The sequence below is a fragment of the Canis lupus genome, chromosome 13, assembly GCF_003254725.2.
Source record: "Canis lupus dingo isolate Sandy chromosome 13, ASM325472v2, whole genome shotgun sequence".
NCBI lineage: Eukaryota > Metazoa > Chordata > Mammalia > Carnivora > Canidae > Canis > Canis lupus.
This window is the reverse complement of record NC_064255.1, coordinates 3,447,649-3,469,497: the sequence shown is the minus strand read 5'-3', so window position 1 is coordinate 3,469,497 and position 21,849 is coordinate 3,447,649. Positions and strand designations below refer to the sequence as shown.

General features: G+C 39.3%; 1 protein-coding gene across 5 annotated transcripts in view; it reads right to left on the bottom strand.

The window, feature by feature from the left end:
- Nucleotides 1-21,849, bottom strand: part of GRHL2 (grainyhead like transcription factor 2) — a 157,599-nt gene that overhangs the window by 33,976 nt on the left and 101,774 nt on the right. For all 5 annotated transcript variants that reach the window (XM_049093288.1, XM_049093286.1, XM_049093287.1 and 2 more), the window contains 3 exons: nt 8,766-8,924; nt 2,430-2,517; nt 1,829-1,968 (listed from right to left, as the gene is read on the bottom strand). In XM_049093288.1, the coding sequence (XP_048949245.1) occupies nt 1,829-1,968; nt 2,430-2,517; nt 8,766-8,924 (387 nt within the window). The remainder of the gene's footprint in view (nt 1-1,828; nt 1,969-2,429; nt 2,518-8,765; nt 8,925-21,849) is intronic.

Below are 21,849 nucleotides of genomic sequence, written 5' to 3'. Positions count from 1 at the left end.
GGACTGTAGAACTTAACTTCGCCAGAGGCCTGGGGGCACTGCCTGAGCTGCTTTGCAATCACTAAAACCAAAAAACTGTAAAGGCTACATTTTCCTTCCGATTTGGCCATAGGCTAGGAATCCAGCTCGATTTGGCCACAGGCTAGAAATCCAGTTCGGACATGGAGAGGCCAATGAGGCCAATGAGGCCAGTAAACTCAAGAGTCGTGAGCAGCCAGATTTGGTCACTGCTCCTCTGAAGAGTCATTTACAGCTTTGTATATTTCAGGGACTCGTTGCCAAGAGAACAGGTCAGGCTGTCAGCTTTGACACAGAGCCAAAGCCAGAATCATGACGGTGAACAGTAAGAACAATTTAACTCAATTGTCCCTTCTTCTGGAAAGTGTAGATACCCAGCTTCACAAAATCCTATGGGGCTAAGACTGTAAATATACAAATCACCATATTCTTGGGAATTAAAAAAATAAATAGAATGAGGTGCTGGCACTCATAGCTTGCTAAATCCTAACATTCCTCTTCTGCCTTGTGTCCTTGTTCCTATCAAACAAGTAAGACAAGAAAGGAATGTTAAATTAATTTCTAGTGGAATGCACTCTAAGAAAAAACTATAGGTATTTTGTTACCATGTTATGTCATGAACAGCAACAAAGAAGCCCAGTTGTGTAAGTACTTTGTCTCATACCTATATGAAACAACGTGGGGAGGGACAATATATTCTTAAGAAAGAACAAGTTGAGACAATAATGATTTCTCCTCCTGACTAAGGTCAATTCCACTGAGTGTCTGAACACTTGGAATGGAAGAAAAACCTGAGTATGTCGGTATGCTCCTATTCTCAAAACAAACTCTTCCTCAGAGGATTCTGAGTTTAAAAGAAAACTAGCCCATACACGATGCACTAAAACCTAACTGATTTAGTGAAAGACAAATCTGGCTAATGCTAGGGAGGTTCTTTTCTTCAATTCTATTTTATCACATAAAATACTAAATCCTAAAAATACTAAAGAAAGAAAAATCATCCATCACATAATCCTACTCATCAAGTGTTGGCAATTTTTCTTGTTACCTGCAAGCTCAGGTATATATCTAGATTCATGGTACAGACACAAACAGGTATTCTAATTTTTTCTTACACTGAACATTATCATAACTAGCTCCTATGTTGCTACATAATTTCTGTAATTATAATTTTAGTGGCCACATAATATTCCATCAACTTGAGCTACCATAATGAGTTAATTATTGGGTGTTTATGTTATTTTAATTTTAGTCTTTAATTTTGCTTGTAGGTATGACTAGAAGACAGGAATTACTTTTAAAAAGGCTTGTCTACAATCTCATTTTTCTTTCGGTGTGAAGTGACTCACCTATTCAATGAAAACTGTTAATTTACTAAGGGAAAAACTGCTTATATGGTTTTATGTAATCAAAAAGTGTTTCCTTTTGGGCAACTTTCTGAAGTTATAGGTGCAGTTCAACTTCCCACCATCAGGTGGAGCTCTACTGCACCAGGCGCATCCCACATGACCAGAGCCACAACACAAAACTTCCTCAGGTTATCAGCCTCCTTACTTTCTTCCCCTTCACTGCTTTGTCAACACTTCACTACTATCAGCTCACTCTCTTCTTCCCCAAACTAAGTCAGTTTCCTCTCCTGAGACATTCCTTTCTATTAAAATCCATTTTCTTATGGAATGACTGACTTTTCGTGGAATGCATGGAGTGCAGGTGCTATTTTCAAGGTCATCACGGTGTGATGGGACTGTCTTAAGGCTCCACCGGCCCCAGGGGGAGGGACGGCAGGTGGATGTTAGCAGGTAGAGCCTACCTGTCCTGTCCTCTGCAGATTTGCAAAGTGAACATCAGGTATGAAGAGGACTGGCTGCGAGTGCAGGTCAGGCATCGTTTTGAAGTAGGTGATGTCGCTTTTCTTCTGTAACGGTATTGCCGCCAACTTCCCATCAGAGGCTGGATGTAAGAGGGTTATGCATGACTAGAAACTCTTAGCTGTGAGCCCTAGCCTGAGTTCCCTGTTTTCTCCTCCAAATCTTTCCAAAAGCCACAGATGTGAACAGACTTTATCACCCCCTCTTCCACTGCCAAAACAACAAAGAGAGCGTGAACTTCGGGTGAGCACTCCTGAGCTGGAGCCCCTCATGCCCTTCTGTCCCTCTCTGTACCCAAGGTTCCTTGTCTGGAGGAGGAAGATGTTGGTCTCCGTGAGATTACAAAGTCCCTCCCAGCGCAAACAATCTATGGTTACATGATTCCATCTGCTTCTCACAGAGACCACGCATCCAGGCTTCGCAGCTAGGGAAGACAAGCCATCCCTCACAGGCCCATGGTTTTACCCACCATCCACTTCTTCCCACCTGTTCCCCTAGTGGACGTGGCCTGGCCAGAGCCCACCCCTCCTCAGCAACACTCACAGCTGTTGCACTGGGTTTGGGAGGCCTGGCCTTTCCCCTTCTTCCTGTTCTGCTTCCTCTCTTCGTCTCGGATTTTCCTTTCTGCTCCCTGACAGGGAAAAGCAAACAACGCCAGGTATGTTATTAGAGCATGCCAACACAGTGTCCACAGACGTGTCTCCAGGATAAGAAACAAACTGGGGGGTGAAGGGAGAGTGGGCAGCTCCACTGCTGCCCCTCCTGGGAGATCAGACCTCGGTTCTGAAGCTGAGACAGAACCTTATATATCTGTACCACATTTCGACCTCGGAGTGATGCCACTTCTTGTGGATTTCCCCCTTTTTTTGAAATCCTGTCTATTGATACAACTTCAATTTTGAATCCATACAGAAAGACCCAGCCCAAGTTCCTATCACAGTGAGGCTGCTTAAGTAACTTTAGTGATTATAATAAAATGTCGTTAAGATAAAGCATTGGTCTGTTAACATCATTCCTACGCACAGAGAGAGCATGAAAGTTGAGTGTGAATTCCCTATAAAACTTTCCCTTTGCTTGATGTCATGAAACTTTTAAAAATCATTACAGTAGGGATCCCTGGGTGGTGCAGCGGTTTGGCACCTGCCTTTGGCCCAGGGCGCGATCCCGGAGACCCGGGATCGAGTCCCACATCGGGCTCCCGGTGCATGGAGCCTGCTTCTCCCTCTGCCTGTGTCTCTGCCTCTCTCTCTCTCTCTCTCTGTGACTATCATAAATTTAAAAAAAAAAAATTTAAAAAAAATCATTACAGTAGTGGAAATGAGGAAGGACCTAAGGAAACTACACAAGATGTATGATCGCTTTGCATGTACAAGTATGATTTTGGTTTTTGTTTTAATGTGTTCACAAGTGCTTGGAGATGGTGCTTGTTCAACCAAATAGGAAAAAAGTTTGATCTATTCACCTCCTTTCCACTCCTCTGTTCCTGATAATCTGACCTTATCATTGGCTTCTCTTGCTAGCTTTCTACCCTCTGTAACCAACTGACCATCACCTAATATCTCTTTCCTTCTTGGCCTACAAGGATTCCCTGACATCATTATCATTATTATTGTCACTCTTCTGTGCCAGCTTTGCCAACTCATTTTCTTCTTCTCACCCTTTCAAATACAGATGTTCCAATGGTTTTCTTTTCCCTTCTCTTTCTCCTTTCTTGCTGCAGAAGAGTTCGGCTGCACCTCTATTTCCATGATGCTCTAGACAGGTGACATCCAGACACACACCCCAGACTAGACTCCTCCCCTAGATTTCGGATGTGCATTTACAGTTCCTTCCCTTTGTGACAGTATAGGTGAGGAGTGGTGAAGCATGTGCTGGCTGGCAGCCTCTAGTTAAAAACTGTCCCTAACTCATCTCACACAAAAAAGATTTGAAAATATAAAAATTTAATCCAGTTATAAAAAAAAAAAAAAGTCAATTAAAAGGCAAAGGACAAACTGGTGAAAATAGTTGCAACAAAATAATGCATAAAGTATTAAATCCTTAATATAAATAATGATTCAAATTTAAAAGACAACTAATACACCACTTTAAAAAATGGACCAGAGCCATGAAATAGACACTTCCAGAAAAAGACATACAAACCTTTGATTAAAACACAGAGATACATGTTTTGCTTATCAAATTAGCTTTAAAAAAAAAAAAAAAAAAGATTCCCAATTCTGGCCAAAGTAAATCCATGACACAAGAGATTTGGACACATGTGGGCAATGAAAGCTTCATAAAGGAGATAGCATTAGAGCTAATTCTTGAAAAATGAGTAATTATAACTAATATTTACATAGCACTTACTCTGTGCCAGGTGAGTTCTAAGAGCTTTACATAGATAAGATCTGGACAGATATAATAGTTTAGCCAGATATTTTAAAGATGTTTTTATGTCAAAAAACTTCTTACTACAAAAAGGGGGTAATTATTTTATAGTGCTTCATTTTAAAGTTTTGAATTGTCATTTATAATTATAAACCATGGAGATGTAGAAGAAGAGGGATTTAAAAATATAGAAATACATCCTTTGGAAGTTTCTTTATAATATATTAAGGTTTTGCAGAGTTTTGTATCTAGATAATATATAATATTTTGAAAAAAACAAACTGTTAATGTACAGACATGGCCTTGTTGAAATTGGTATGAGATATAACCTATCATTCATTTTTTGTTGAGTCCATATAAGACGTTTTTCTATGTACTTGGAGTTCTCTACAACATATTATTTAATACAAATAAAAATTTAAAACTTTATCTATCTACATAAATTATGACTCACTGTAGATACACCCCAAGGTTTGTCAAGCAGTTTTATTTCTAAATTGGTGCTTTATTTTGTACTATTACTTTGAGGAAAAAGCCTGCAATTAATTTGTTCCAAGACTTACATATATTCAGTGTCAATTTTTAGGCAATAAAGTAACCTGATTATTATTTGACAGGCATTCTTTGATATGCCAAACCAAATGGATCAACATAAAACCTACAGTGGCTCCCTACAGAGCCTAATCTTGGTGCCATGTCTATATAAGAAATCTCCTGCCCAGAATGCTCAGATATCATCAGCATGACAAAACAAGTCTGGATAGTACCCAAACATTTCTAGGAGAACCACAGCTCCCATTTCTAAAATAAAGCTTTGACTTCACAATATAACTTTCCAGAAGCTTAGATACTTTTAATTAAGGTGGAGAAAGCTTCCTTGAACATGACCTTCCATGAATTCCTTTACTTCCCTTGAATATTTGGGACCTAAAGCTTCTAAAAGATATTCTTTCCACTCTTATCAAAGTGCACAAAAGTTCAATTCTTCCAGAACAGTATAATTGGCTACAAAGACCAAATTTATCATTTAAAAATAACTTTCCTACCTAAATGTTCACTTTGGAGTCTTAGATTTAAAAAATATGCCTTAGGATTTCCTGATTATATTGTAATGTCTTGCCACCTTTTGAGAAGTGATGGTTAGCTTTGTTTTACTGCACACTTAAATAATTTCTCTTAAATTTAAGAATGTGTCCTTAACTAAATGAAAGTTGGCCAATGTACCAAGATGGTTTGCAGGGGCATCTTTAGCTTTTCATAATTTTCAACAGTCATCATCTCCAAATCTTTCCAAACAAGAATTAATAAAGAGAAAAAAACTATTATAAAAAAAGAACTTGGCTTTATTTCTCAAGTTTTACAAATTATGTACTTACTATTTACATTAATACAATTCTTGTTTTTCAGGAAAGCTAATGGAAGTAATTAAACATAGATATAAAGACATGAACGCAGGGTAGATATATAGACAGATTCCAAATTTTTTTAAATGCAAAAAAAATGCATTTCCATAGAAGTATAAAATATTAAAATAAAAATAGAGAAGGTCTTTATTTGATTCTCACAGGTGTGCTAATTATAAATCAAGCTGGAGGACTATAAATAGTGCAGAACTCCATCTGTTTACGAATCTTGACTGTGTCTGGGAAACAGGATTTTAAAATGGAATAGCTCTTACTTTTTTTGCTTTAGAGGAGAATTCAATCATTGGCATTTACATCCTCATTTAAAAGGGGTAAAAATTAAACATTTTCTCTTTGCATCTCCCAGGAGTAAGTTTTGTCTGGGTTTTGAAATTAGAGCTGCAAATATTACTGGCAAATTACAGCATAAGATTTTGTATCTGAGTTATTCGAAACTTTCCTAGCAGTTAAGGTTAATACACTCTGCTTGAGATTTCTTCCCTATCCTTAACATCAGGATAAGTAAGCTAAACACCACCCACTGGAAACACTTTATATCACTAGTTTCTCAGAGTTCTAGGACATAGCTGAACAACAATGTAACATTATCTATTTATCCTGCATGTTCCTTTTCTTTGAGTTTCAGTATTTATCATATCAACACTGTTGAAAAAAATAATTATATGAGCATTCCTTAAGGCCTCTCTTTCTCACCTTCAATTCCCAGCAGCAATGTAAAGGTAAATGGACTGCCCAGTGTCTCTATCCCATCCTTCCCTCCCTTCTCTCTGCCTGTAATCCCACGCCTTGTTTTCAAGGAGGAGATCCTCAGAGGAGGATTCTGCAACATTCCTTGCTGTATCTGGAATACAGTTGAGGATATTCAAACTATTTAAACGCTGTCTGTTTGTACTTTAAAAGCCCAATGTTATATGTCATTTGAAAATGCTTTCGTTAAAATAAAATGCTTTCGTAATGTTTAATATGCTAAATTAAAGATATTAACTGATTTTCGTTTGCTTTCTTTTGTTTTTAAAGGCTACCTTGGCTCTTTGTTGAGGTTTTGAATCATCAATTGTCATTTTGGCTTTTTATGTATACAGCTGTTTATTAATTCAAAGAGTATGGGTCTGGAATCAGACCTGCATTTGCATCCGGCTTCTCTACTTCTTTTCTGTGATGTGACTCTGGCAACTGACCCACTGTTTTTCTCATTTACACAACTGTGTCTATTGACTTAACTGGTCCCCCACGTTGTGAAGGCTACCTAACTGTCCCTGACCCGAGAGTGCTGTTGAAAAGTTTGATGGTAAGTTTCCTTACAAGTGACTTTTTATTCTATTCTATTTCTATTCTATTGCATTTTACTTAGATGCCTGAAGAATATTTCTAAAGTTTACTAAGTTAACAACTTGGTACTGATGATCCTGGGCCAATCTTCCCAAGTACTTAGTAGACTATTTAATATAGATATATTCATATATATATATATAGTTTATATTTTAAGTTTTCCTGATTTATCATATTTTAGCATTTGTTTTGCTCCACTGTTTTAGTTTTCTCCCTCAAAGTTTCCTATTACATGTATACTGGATCTTCTTTACCTCTGTCCTATATTATTTTCTTTTGCATCTCATTTTTTATTCCTTATGATTTTTAAAATTTTGCCGCTTCAAATTGTATTTCTCTTAAGGCATTCTCTTGTATATTTATTCATTCTTGCTTTGCTTCTAGCATAGTCTTTACTTCTAAAATATTTTAATCTTTGATTTCTGAATTCTTTCACAAATCTTTTCAAATCATTCTATGCTCAAAACAACTCTGGAGTTTTTCTATGGGATTTATGTTGATCTTCATGACTTCTATGATTTTCTTAATTTCATTTAGCTCATTTTGGAACATTAAGCTGTAGGTGTCACCTGTTTCATGGGCAGGTACCCATTGCCCCCAGGGATGTCAGTCTGAGTTTAATATCTTTTTTCATGAGACTCTGTTGGGATTCAACTCTTTTTCTTTTCTGATAGTCATTTTTAAGTAAAATGAGTGGACCAAGATCGTTCTGCCAGCTTCACAGCTCTCATGCTTTTTCTTCTTCTCTTCTGATGTGTTCACAAAGTGATAAAAAAAATATATCAAAAAAGTCTGTATTTCCTGAGATCTGTTTACTCTGTATCCTTTCTCCTCATCCTTTTTATTTGGAACTTCTCTTTCCTTTTTTTGGAGGAGTAGAGGGAGTCCGATTTAACTTGGATTCTACTCCCAGCAGCTTTTCCTCAGAGCAGAGTTTTGCCCTAGAAGGGAACTTTATTTTATAACTTTCCAGAGTTTTCAGAGCCCCAACACTTCAACGTTCCATCCCTTTGCATCTATCAACAATAGCAAATTGGAGTCTACAGAATCTGAATCTTTCCACCCTTGTTTCACATGCTATCCTTGGATGGCACACTTCACTCCCTAGTGAGTACCTTGGGGCAATTTTATAGGTTTCCTGTTCTCTGGTTATCACGTAGCCCCATTGCTTTCCCTTATGATGCTGGTATCATACAGGTCTCAAAACTATTGCTGTTTAGTCCCACTTATATTTGGGATTTGTCAGGATCTCATGTCACATAATTATAGGATTTTAAGCTTTGCTATTTTAATTGCTCTATCTTCTTATGGTGGGATTCAGAGAGATTAAAAAACTGTATCTCCTCTTGAGTGCATGTTTACTAATGAACTTATTTCATAGGTGCCATTTCCATTTCCAAAAGCTCTAGATGAGACACCATTTAATTCATAAAATATACTGACATGCTCTGGGACAGGCTTATACCCAGTAAAAAGTATTAATCTATTATTTTACTTATCTAAGTGAATTAGACTCATAGCACAGTGCAATGTCAATCAGCCATTAAATTAGTGGTAAAATGATTGACTAAAAAAAAAAAAAAGTCAACTGATGACTCCCTGGATATCTAATATGAGTTGAAAATGAAAGGTTACAACTCCCAGTGTGCTTGATAAGGTGATTAACTTGACACCACTAGACAAGAGAAGTGACAAAGAGGAAATGTCATTACAAGTAATATCTAATAACAAAGATACCTTTATGATCTTTACTCACTTTGTCACAGAAGACCTTGATCTGGCAGTAAGCTCTATGAATGGGCTTATTGCTACGATTATTATAACTGTATGTATCAATCTGAATCATCAAAGGAAGTCCTTTCACCCCTTTCTGGGAGGAGAAATCTGTACTCAGGCAATTCACAGTGATGAAAATCTGAGGGTGGGAGAAAGAAAGGAAAAAGTTCAGAAGTCACCATAAAAAGGATCCATTATAAAAATGCATAAGCCTTAGACTTAGAAGCAAAATACTAAATAATCTCATAAGGACAGCTGAAGAATATTTGGATACTCTGAAATAAGAACATGCTGAGCACATAAAACATGATATATTACAGAATTTATGATTTAAATATATAAAAATTGTTGCTTTCACATTAAATCTTGAAATAGACATACTTTCCTTCAAGTGTGTCACAAAATCTTACTTCTTTTCAAACATGAATAAACCAGATGTGTAAAGCATTATCTCTGCAACATATTAAAGCTATAACTTCTAATTATATCACTTTCTCAAATCTCTGACCTGTGGGGGTCAAAACAAAAACAAAAACAAAACTCAATAGCATCTTCCCTTGCACACTACTGCACTGAAACAGTGATTTGTTTATATACCTGTTTTTCCTACCTGACTCTTAACTTTGAGATTCGAGACCACTTCTTAGATTTTTGTATTAGTGGTACCTAATTTACATATCAGTAAAGGACCACATCCATAGGAAGGCTAAGATGAAAGGTCTTTATGACATACTACTTAAGACCACCTTGTGAAACATGCCACAGACTCTCACTTTTCCAGCCACCATCTGAAAACAAGTGGCTAGAAATGATCTAATGATGGATACATTCATTTCATTCAATCATTCTTTTTATTCATTTGATTCTTCATTCATCCTGTAAACATCAACATAAGCCTACGGTGGGTCAAACACAACAGCATATACCTTAGGGACAGAGACGAAGGCCAGACCCCAGTTTCATGTAGTAGATAGTTCAAAAGGAAGATGAATAATCCAGTAAGAACCACCACAGGGTGGTCAAGGCTCTCCAATGAGAGCTGTGTACAGAGGCTATGAGAACATAGAACACAGCACCAAACCTGGAAGACATGTGTGAAACAGAACCATTGTAGACACTGGGATGAGATGATGGACTCCACAAATGCTTGTGAATTATTTAGGAATAGTAGAGAAAAAGAATGGCTAAAAATGAAAATGTTAAGTGACTCAGGGGAGCTGAGTGATAGAGACCACTGAGAAAGAGTACACCATGCCTGTTTCTCCTCCTGAGCTTGCAGGGCAAAAACAGACAATGCTGTCTGCGGCTCCTGGAGATGCCTTAACTACAGAGAACACTCATGCATGACACAAATATTTTTAAATACCTACTATGTTCCTGAGATTGCGCTAGGTACTAGCACGGATGCACTAGTTATGGTCCTATAATCACAGAAATCAGAGGCTAGGTGGGGAGAGAGAGGCAATATGATGGTGCCCTAAAGATTCTAATAACTTCATCAAATGCTCATCTATTTCTGGGTCAAACAAATAAAAGCAACTTTCCTGGGAACACTTGACTTCTTTTATTGTTATTACTGACAGCGGGGTTACCTTGGCCAGAATGTATAAACCACAGCTTTATGACCCCAAATCAGTGATCACTCTGGGGAGCTATGCAATTGCCCCTATTTTTGACCACATATTTCATAAAGAAATCTTCCTGTAAAAACTGTCATCCACAGGGGTCCTCGATGTAGACTGTTTTTTTGTACTCCCTCATAACATCTGCCTAGTACTACAGAAGCAGGAATAGAACAGTGTGTTCAGAGGCCCATTTCCTAAAGTATTAGGATTCACACTCAGGTCAGGTCAGTGTTCCCTTAACCACAGATGGGATGCCCCACTTCCAGGTAGCTGCCGCCGGTCTCTCAGGGCCTACAGGACACCTTCCCCCATGTCCGCTATGAAGCTGTCCCACTCTGCCTGCCTTTGAGTCTCTGCCAAATGGAATCACCCATATATCAGGCATAGTGGACCACACTCCGACAGGCAGGATGCAATATTAACGGTGACCTTTGTCAGCTCCAATCACAAGTAAGACAGCTGGGCTGATGGAACATATATATTTACAAGGGCCACTTGAGTAGGACAGATCCAACTGGCCATATGCTACAAGAAATAGGCTAACCCATCGTTGGAGGAATGGGAACAGCCAGCCACCCATAGTTAGAGTCTTTGAATGCCAAAAGAGCAACAACACAACTTGATTCTACCTAGACACGCTTACATTAGTTTCCTTTAATAGAAACAGATTCTTAGTGGAAGGTCCAATGGGCTCTCTTTGACTTGTGGCATCCTGGTTCTACAGAGTAAACAACATGAGAATCCGCCTTCTATGCTACGTGAGTTGGCAGCGCCCAGAATTATCCTAACAGGCAGGGATTTTATAGTAGAGTTGGTGCTGCTCTCCCCTCGCCTGGCTGCCTGAACCAATAGCAAAGCAGTTTCAGTGCCTGATGGTATCAATCAGAGTCTTGCTGTGTTGCACTCAAAACCTACGTGGTTGAACTTTAACTGCAGTTAGGAGGTAGAGGGGTTGGGAAGGTATGGAAGGGCACTAACTAAAACCTTGGCTTGAGAACTGATAAGCATTTATTTGTTTCATCTTGCAAACCCAACCATGTCCCAGTTCCATGCACAACAGGCAAATGTGAAAGCCAATTTCTTGGAAGTTTATCTACAAAGCACTGTTTGCAAATGTGTATTACAGAAACTTAGGGAAAAGGTATGCTTTCCCCCTCTAAATGTTCATCCAAATATCAAGCACAGAAAATTCTTAACTCCAGTAGGAGCCCTGATTATGTAAAGAGCATATAGGGATCCCTAGGTGGCGCAGCGGTTTGGTGCCTGCCTTCGGCCTAGGGCGCAATCCTGGAGACCCGGGATCGAATCCCACATCGGGCTCCCAGTGCATGGAGCCTGCTTCTCCCTCTGCCTGTGTCTCTGCCTCTCTCTCTCTCTCTCTCTCTGTGACTATCATAAATAAATAAAAATTAAAAAAAAAAAAGAGCATATATAAATGCCATGAAAATTGGGTCTGTCACCCAATAATTATGAATGTTACATATGTTCATATAACGTTTTCAAAGTCTCAGTCTTTAATTTTCCTATAATTTTGACAGTACATAATTTATTCTTTAGAAAAATATTAATTAAACCAGGTATATCTAGGCAGATAATAGATAGTATTTAAATTTTGTCATTGGTTCAAAAATCAATTCAGATACACTGTAATTTATTTGAGAAAGAGAGCATGAGCAGAGGGAATGGCAGGAGAGGGAGAAGCAGACTCCTTGCTGAGCAGGGAGCCCAATGCAGGGCTCAATCATGAGTTGAGAGACTGCTTGCTCTGAGATCATGACCTGAGCCAAAGGCAGATGCTTAACTCAGTGAGCCACTCAGGCACCCCACAATTGACATTTCTTAATAAAATATTTTTACATATGAATTGCAATTTCCATTTTATAGTTCCAACATTAAGACAAGTGACCTTCTCCAGATTATAGTAACCCTCAGTTGTGTACTGTGCATGTAGTAAGATTTATTAAAATAAATACAGATCAATGGGCTTTAGAATTACTACATTAACTTAATTATTAATTCCTAAGATTTTTTTTTCAAGAGCTTGTCTTTAAAATGAACAGGTCTGTCTTTGATTTAAAAAACAATTTGGGATTTAAAAAATCACAATGTCTCTGACTTGATGCAAAACATTTATTTTTTTCCTCTTTAAAACAACTGTAGGGGATCCCTGGGTGGCTCAGCGGTTTAGCGCCTGCCTTCGGACCAGGGCATGATCCTGGAGTCCCGGGATTGAGTCCCACATCGGGCTCCCTGCATGGAGCCTACTTCTCCCTCTGCCTGTGTCTCTCTCTCTCTCTGTGTCTCTCATGAATAAATAAATAAAATCTTAAAAAAAATAAAACAACTGTATTTTGCATCTTTAAGAATCTTCTACATAAAGACAGAGAAAGCTACTTATTTCCGTATATTGAGGCTCCGAAGAGCTCTTTTCCAAGAAATTGCACATGCATTAGCCTCCAAATTACAGCAACATAGCATACACCAAGATATCAGCATTTTCGATCTAAAACACAAATAATATATAAATACATAAGTGTTCTCTTGCCAATTTCCCCACTCTGTTTTCCTCTTGGTTCCCAAAATTATTAAAGACCATATGGATGGTTTTCTTAAACATCAGCAGTTTTCTTCTATTTTATATGATGGTATTTGGGTGCAGATGCAATGCCAAATTGAGACAGAAAGGCTAAAAGTAGATGATATGAACGTGTGGTATCTCAGCCTTGGGCATTCATTCATTGCTTTCATGCATTCATTTATCAAATATTTATCAATTATCTTCTGTCTATGCCTGGCATTATGCCACATAATGGAACACATGAATCTGTGTCTTAGGGTAGACTCCCTACCCTAAGAGAGGTTGCTATTTTGTGGAGGATCTAAGAAAGTCTTAGATTTACTGACACCTCCATTTATATAGCACTTTTAGGGGATGATTTAAAACCTGAAAATATACGTCTTTATCTTCTCCTACAGATACTCTGGGTATGCTTGTATATACATACATACATACACAGTGTATCATAGTTTTCCATATTCTTTTAGACCTCAACTTTTTCCATTTCAAGAACATACCAAGCCTATTCCCAGGTGACAGCCTCCACTATTTGTCATGCTCTCTATCCTCTATCTCCAATGCTGTCCTCACAGACTACCCCATACACTGTCAGCTCCTTCTTCTCATTCAGATTCCAGTCCAATGTCAACTTTTCAGAAATACTGGCTTTGACCAGCCCATCTAGAGTTGTCTTCCTCCTCCTCTTCCCATTTCAGCCCATGATCAGAAGCAAACTCTAATACCTTGCTCTTTTCTATTTTCTTCATAGTACTTAACATTGTTTGGATTTATCTTGTCGTTTATGTTTAATGCTTAATCTCCTGTCTGCTCCGTGAGGCTTCAAGCTCATAAGAGAAGGCCCTTGTCTGCCTCAAGGTCACTCTATTCCTAGTGCCAGTCCCATGACAGACACTCAACAAATATTTATCCAATGAATTAAGAGAAAATTACCTTCCTAAATACACATTTCCCCTTTATCCATGCTCTTGCCTTCATAAGCCAAATCTTCTAGGAGCTGGGATTGCTTCAAGTAGCTGAAGTCATCGAAATAATACAGCAGTAAGCTGCTCAGGCCAGTTTTATCCTTGAAATTTGTTATCTGTATACCAACACATGTAAATTGAGCACCAACTATATATTCAATATAAATATGTATGTGTATATATGTACATGTATATATGCCATGGAGGATGCTATTTATAGATGCTATGGGAAAAACAGAAGTGTACAGTACATGCCTATCCTCAAAGGAAATGAGGAATATAACAGTTTTTGCTACCGTGGAATGAATACCATTAGATACCAAACTGACAATCCCAGACTATACATGCAGTTAAGACTTCATGAAAAGGAGAGAAATCAGCAAGGTAGCCAGGGAAGATCTGATGTAGGAGTCTTGAGCTTAAAGACAGATGGATGCGACTCTGAAAAGAATGAAGAGGTCAGTCTAATGGGAGAGGAGGGTTTGTGTTGGGGAGGTTGAGAAGGAGCCTGAAGGGAACTGGTGAGGAAGAGGCCAACCAAGATGTTTATGTCTCTGTGATCAAGTAATGAACACCTGATGAGGTCAAGTGTATAATATCAGGGCCAGGACAGACAGAACTCTGGCCATAGTATCCAAAGTCCATGTTACAAAGAGGAAAAGGGGAATGATGGCTGAGCAAAGGCCACCAAGTTCAGAAGTAATTAGTGTTTGCACCCCTTTGAAAAGCCAGACTAATGGAGACAGAGGCAGGAAGCTAAATTGCTGGGGTGAGACGGGAGTTGGAGATGGAGAGAAGGCATCTCAGCTGAGAAGTCTGGCGGCAAGCAGCAGGGCCAAATGCAAGTGTTCTTCCAAGATGGAGGAGGTGTTCACACAATAAGAGAGGATGAATATAAGAGGCTGCAGAAAGGTAGAGTGTGGGACCTAAGAGCCTCGGAAGCAAAGATTAAATAGGATTGACTCAAAAGTGAAGTATTATAAGAAAAAAGTCAGAGCTTTCTCTGAAATCAGAAGCCAAGTGAGAGGAAAGCACAGAAGAAAGAAAGAAAGAAAGAAAGAAAGAAAGAAAGAAAGAAAGAAAGAAAGAAAGAAAGAAAGAAAGAGTACAGGAAACTCAAAATTATTATGTACCCAGTGTAGATCACAGCAGTGTGGCCTTGGACTAATTATTTCACCTTTCTGAGCCTCACTGGCCTCATTTTTAAATAGGTACAACAATCCCTACCTTGGTAGTGTGACACTTTAAAATGAGAGGGCGTTTTAAATTGTAAAGTGCTATGAAAATCGAAGGGAGTTTTTCCTCCTCACTATGGTGCCTATCTTCGCAGATACCTGGTCTCCCAGGTGCTCCTAGTCTCTGACCCCAAGCCTTTCCTCACCCCCAGGACACAGCCCATAGGCCATCCATTTTGCTCTCCAAACTGCCCCTGCAAGGCTGCTCTCAGATCTCAGTTCGAGTCTTCCTACCTCTCTGGATTCTCTCTCAAGGCATTTTGTGATGCTATCTCCAAATGGTATAAAGGCAGATTCATTAGCACTCTTGTTAATCTGAGCAAAAAAGATATTTAATGGAGATGAACTGATTTTAAAAGCAGAAAAACCTATCTCTGCACACCACTTTTAGAGGGATGGAGTCACAGGTTTTGACGGAGAAAGCAAGAGAGAAATCTCTCATGCAGAACCTTTATGGCTCTTCCGACTGCTGGTTTCTGCCATCGCGCTGTGTCACCTGAACACAGCTTGTGAAACAGCACCTCAGGATAAGGAAGAATGTGGGCCTTGCATAACAGTGGGTTGGGCTGTCTCACAAATAATGAGCTCCCGGTCAGAGGAAGAATGTCCGCAAGACTGAAAGATTTACTTACTCAACTTGCTGATCATTTATTATTATTGTGATCCTTTTCGGTTCATGCTTAATACTTAAAACTTGTACTGAGTCTGTAATACTATGGCACGAAATTCAAAAGGCACCCAGGTGCCTTTTAAAGAGTTAACCACACCCACCCTGCATAGCTCCCCAACCAACCGTTTCAGTTTCCCATGTATCCTTCTAAAAATATGCTACGCGATACATATTATTTTTATACAAATGGCACCACAGTAAACATACAATTCTGCACCTTGCTTTACTAAATACATTTTGAAAGATATCTTTTCTTTTTTAAAGAGCCATGAAATATGGAGTGATAATTTCTTTAACATTGGGTTGTTTCTAGTCTTTTCATCTTACAATGACACAATGCATGTCTTTCAACACAGATTGTGTACACGTGTGCATATAAATTATTGGCGGTATAGAGGCGTCACTGACTTTTTTAGTCTGACTTTTGTTCCTCATTATTTTACTGAAATCGCTTTCTTCAAGGCTAGCCTTCTCTATAGCAAATTTATAAGCAGGGATTCTCGAATGTAGTATGTATCCAGGAGTTCTTGTTAACATACAGATTATAGGGCCAGATCCCCAAGTTTCCAATTCAGTAGGTCTGAGATGAAAGATCCAAGTATTTGCATTTCTAACTCTTTCCCCAGTTGAGATGGATGATGCACGTGAGGGACCATGCTTTGGGAAACCACTGCCTACAGCACTGACTTCACTGCTCAGTTCTTCTCTCTCCACTTCCCCTGCCTCTCTCTTCTCCTGTACTCTTCCTCCTGACCATCCCTTCCTTGTCTGGTTCCTCCTCCAACATCCCTAACTGGGATGAGTCTTAAGTCCCATCCTTGACCCTCATTTGCCCACTGTCCAATTCTTTCTGTGGCAATCTCCTCCTCTTTCATGACTTCTATTCTCCCCTTTTTACAAACAATTCTGAACTTCTCTCCTGCTCCGTAATTCCCTGCTCTACTCTGCATCTTCGAGCACCCTGTTCTGCCACCTGGCATGCTCTTCTTTCCAACTTCCACATGCTTAAAATTACAACTGACCCTTAAGACACCGCTCCTAAGCCAAATCCTCCCCCACGTCTTCCCTGGAATCTTTAAGTGCTGGAGTATTTCCAAGGGAAGTATAAATGTGTGTGTGTGTGTGTGTGTGTGTGTGTGTGTGTGTGTGTAAGCGAGAAAAGATAAAGGAAATCTGGCAAAACATTAACAATGAGTCAGTCTCAGTGAAGGGTATGCGGCATCAATTGTATTATTTTTTTCAACTTTTCATTTGTAATTTTTTCAAGTAAAAAGTTGGGGACATTTTAAAATAAAAAACAGAGTTCTCTCCCTTTCCAGAACTTTCCCGGCACCTTAACTCTATTTTTATTAGCATCCTCATAACTCTTCCTCTCGAATTACATTAGTTACAGCTATGTCTTACTTCTTAATCTGGCCAAAATGTTCTCTGAGAGCAGACACTTTTGCCTGGCTTATCTGTCCATGAATTTCCACCACCTGGCCTAGCACACAATATGCAGCAGGCAAGTTGCTTCAAAGGAGTGACTGTCCCTTTGTTGGGGATGGTGTAGAATATATTACTGCTAGATCCTCCCCATACAAAAAGGCAGTATTCAAAGAGCACATGATTTAGACAGTCCAAAGGGGGAGTTCCATCTCTGCTGTGTGTTAGCTGTGCAACTTTAGTTAAGCTAACTAACCTCTCTGGGCTTCAAATTCTTCATTATTTAAATGCAAAGAAATGCTATCCACTTGAAATATGAATAGTGCATAATATATATAAAATACCTGGCAGGCTGCCTAGTATACAGTAATCACTGAGCAACATTAACTGTGGTACATGTGCATGTGTGCACGTGCACAAACACATACACACACCAGCCTGTGAAATCCAAATCTGTAACTTAATTCTGAGCACTTACAACAGCTCATGCATGGAAGTTACAGAGCCCTAAACAGAATTCAGTCCAGAAACCATGGATACACCACATCCTAACCAAAGATTAGGGGGCTGATTTCTTCAGTGAGATGCCTTCCACAGATTATTCCTTTTATATATGAATCAAGTCTAGCTTTATAGTTTTTCCTGCCATCCATTACCTTATAAAACTGGAACAAAGGCATGGCTTTGTTTAAGTTCAATACCAAAGACTTCAGTAAATGTTTACCTTTCCCTTCTAAAACTTCCTTCACCCACACCACGCCCCAGCAAACACATAAAAATGCCATTTCCCCTGCTTTGCAGTGTGTATCTTGAACTTTCAAGACCCCTTGCAAGAGCCTCCCCCAAACCTTTCTTTACTTTTGAGACCATGAAAGATGCCTTATAATATTCTCGACATTTCCATTAGACTACTAGTTTAAAATTGTGTCCTACTTAGACAAAAAATTGAGATGTAACTTTTTCTTAATCAGTAATATCTATCAACCTGATGTCATTCTAGAGTGTCTTATAAGCAGAGAGAGAATTCCTCAGACTGCTGGCAGGAGATTGGGGACTGGGGGAATGAACTAGGCCATGAACCCACAGAGCATCAAGAAGAGTATAGTCTTCTTTGGCTAGTCCTCTGGCTTCTTTTTTCATCCTGAAAATCAATATTTACATATCTTGTCTCCTTTCTTGGTGTCCAGCACTGGAATTTGGCAGAAAGAGAACACAGGCCATTTAGAAACATCTTCCTGAAAGGCAAGATTTGTCAAAACTACCAAGACTATAATTTTCTAAGTGCTGTAAGGTGGCCCAATAAACGCTGATTAAATATTTTAGACCAAACCGAGATACTGGAAGGGAAAGAGAAGGAAAGAGGGAAGAAATACCAATTTAATGGATTTGCCATGTTTTGGTTATTTTCCACAAAAAGAGACTGAATAATTTGCAACGTACAAGACTTTTACATAGGCTGTGATCAAAGCACTGGCGTTTCTACCAGCCTGTCTTTTAAACTACTAAAATTGAGATAATGAGGACAGAAAGGCTGTTTTCTCCATCCATTAGCAGCTGATGGAGCAAAAAGTTAGGCTTCACTTGGTGACCACTAGTTGTACCCTGAAAAGACAGCATGGGAAGAGAAAGAGTTGACCCATACAGAGAGAAAAGGAAGAACCCTGGACTTTACATGAACAGAGTAAGTCACCCTACATGATAGTTCTACAGTACGCAGGAATCTGTGACACAGGCCACACCAAATGTCCTTAAGTCCAGGGCAGCTGCAGGACCATGCTAAGACATTAAAGGAACTTCATGTCCCTCTTTAAGGATGGATTTACAAATATAGGAGATAACCTTTTACTCTCAACTTCCACTTTGATTTTCTGGCTCAACCAGCTGACTCATCTCAGGACATCCATGCTTCCATCCTTCAAACTGGATCTCAGTTCTCATATAATATCCCCTTGGGATCAGAGCGAAATCAGACATAGGGCAATAAGTATAAGGCCCAAATATTAAGGGAAATAGAGCCCAGAAGAAATATCAACATGCATCCCCTTGCCTTGAATTTCCTCACAATTTGAAAAATTACGTGGAAATCTCTTTCATAATTCAGTCATTTAAAGCATCCAAAGGGACTCAAAGTTAGAGGAATCTACCTCTAAAATAAATATGGCCTATGTGTAAATATTTGCTTCAAATTTACTAGATTGGTAAATGTGGGCTTTCATTTACTGCATTTTTTAGGTTGCAAACAAAAAGCTAATAGCCAGTGTGTCTGCCTTGTGCAACCTTTACTTTCTCTAATAATGATCACCAGTCTTGCTTTGTATTTTTTTTTGTTGTTGTACTTCCTGCATGGTATTGCAAAAAAGAGAATAGTCTTCATGGTTCATAACAATGTCGTAACGCATAACACATAACAGAAGAAAAAGTGTAAAAGAAACATGTACGTAAATAATGTAAATTAGTTTGAAATGAAATTCAGGATACCAGGGAAAGGAGCTAGAGAAAAGTGAGGAACATGGAGTACAGAAGTATCACACTATGGTGAAGAAGGTACATTGCAAAGCATGCACTGATCTTTAATTAATACAGAGTGAAGTAATGATTATGCAAATGAGATCACCAATGTTAGGTAAATACACACCCAATTGAACAGTCCTCACTCTCATATGATAGCCATAGATAATGTACACCAGGGTAACCAAAGACACGGACAGGGAGAGACCTGTGTGCTGGAAGTACCGGATCAGTGAGACCATCTTTGTTGGTGGGAAGTACAGAGAAGAGATAGAGGTTGGCAAAAGCAGGGTGACTTAATTGAACTGCTTTGCTCAAGGAGATGGGACTCATCATTTGTTGTCTTTTTTTTTTTTTTTTTTTGGACCTGTACTCCATAAACTTCTTTAAGAAGGAAAATCATAGTATGCTTTGGTCTAAAAAGAAATGCAGATTTCTCTCTGTTGGGATGAATGATTAAGAGTATGGACTCTGGACTCTGAAGGGACATGTTTAAAGTCGGCCTTGTCCACTTGTCTAATCTTACAATGCTTCCTATGTAGAAAGTCGATATTTAGTGGAATCAGAACTGAGATACACAGGAAAATGACCTAAGATATCTCAGAGCTTCTCTGCTCCCCACTCCACCCTGACCAAGTCTCAACCCTACCCCCCACAATCTCAGCACAAAAATTTGCAAACAGGTATAAAAACATAATACCTTATCTGTGTCCTTGATCCTTTCTAAAATTGCAACAACTTTCTGTCTATGAGTTCCTCCCCAAACCCCCAAATGCAGGAAGAACATTCACTGCTGATATGACAGAGCAGAAGCATGGACTGGCCTGTTCCCTGAAGTCCTTCCTGCAATTCAGCACAGAGAGGGGAAGGAGGCATAGAAGAATAGGCACCACTCCAGAGTGTAATCACTCCTTCTGCAAACAGAAGTGACAGACAGCAAAAAGTAACCCAGGAGATGCAATTTAATATTATTGAATTATTATAGATTCTTTTAAAAATCAGAGATGGGAGATAGGGTAGTAGTGGGTGTATCTGACTGCTTGGTTATCTAGCAGTGCTGGTAAGTGACGGAGGACGAACATTCTTACTGGATCAAGATCATTCCAAAGGCTTGGATGCAGAGGGATTAAAAAAGTCTTCATGGGAAGAAGCTTCCTTCATCTTAGTTTATAAACCATTAAGAAGCCTGAAGCATAGAAATGGTGGGGGGTGGGGGTGTGTGTGGAATTGCTACCGTGTTCCCGTAGAAAGACACAAAAAGGAAACTTGTTTCTCAAAGCACTAAGTAGCATCTTAATGCTCAAGTAATTGTCTGTGATCACATGAGAGAGGCCTTTGTAGCACATTGAGGTTGGTTTAATCTTGAAATCATGGTGAATAGAGAAATCGGCACTGGACAAAAATAAAGGGCCCCATTTCAAGAATCTCTTTAGAAATCTGGGAGAAAGGGGAGCCTGTAATTAGGGTTTGCTACACTCCTACTCTGGGGGTGATGTCATTGCCTGGAGAAGGGCAGTGCTCCATGCCAGCAATCTGAGCTCACCGCTCTCCAATAATTCAATAAGGTCTTGCATGGGAATTCCTCATCTTGGGGATTAGTGAGCAGCAAATCTACTTTGTAGGTACCAATGTTTGGCTAAGTGGAAAAAAGAATTGAAATGACCTTGTAAATGGGAGTCCTGAAAGAACACAGTACTGTGATCTTCCCATTAGAATCACATAGATTGGACCCTAACACTCTGTCAACATCTACCTGGCTCCCCTTCCTGCCATCTGCCAGCTAAGAAAACTGAAGCTCAGGACGGAAAAGTCACAAAGCCAGCTATTCCAGGGCCACAACTAGCACCTGATGGCTTGGATTCCATTTCAGGGCTGTTTCTCCTGTATGATGTAGTGCTCCATCCCCGCATCAATTTCCAATCTGTGACAGCGTGGGCCCTGAGACCCCACCCAGATATTGCCTGAGTCATTCCCAGGGACTCCAGTTCATGTTACATGAGCTCCCAGATTGCACAGACCCTGAGGGGAAAATAATGTCCTGTTGAAGACTATTTCTGCTGC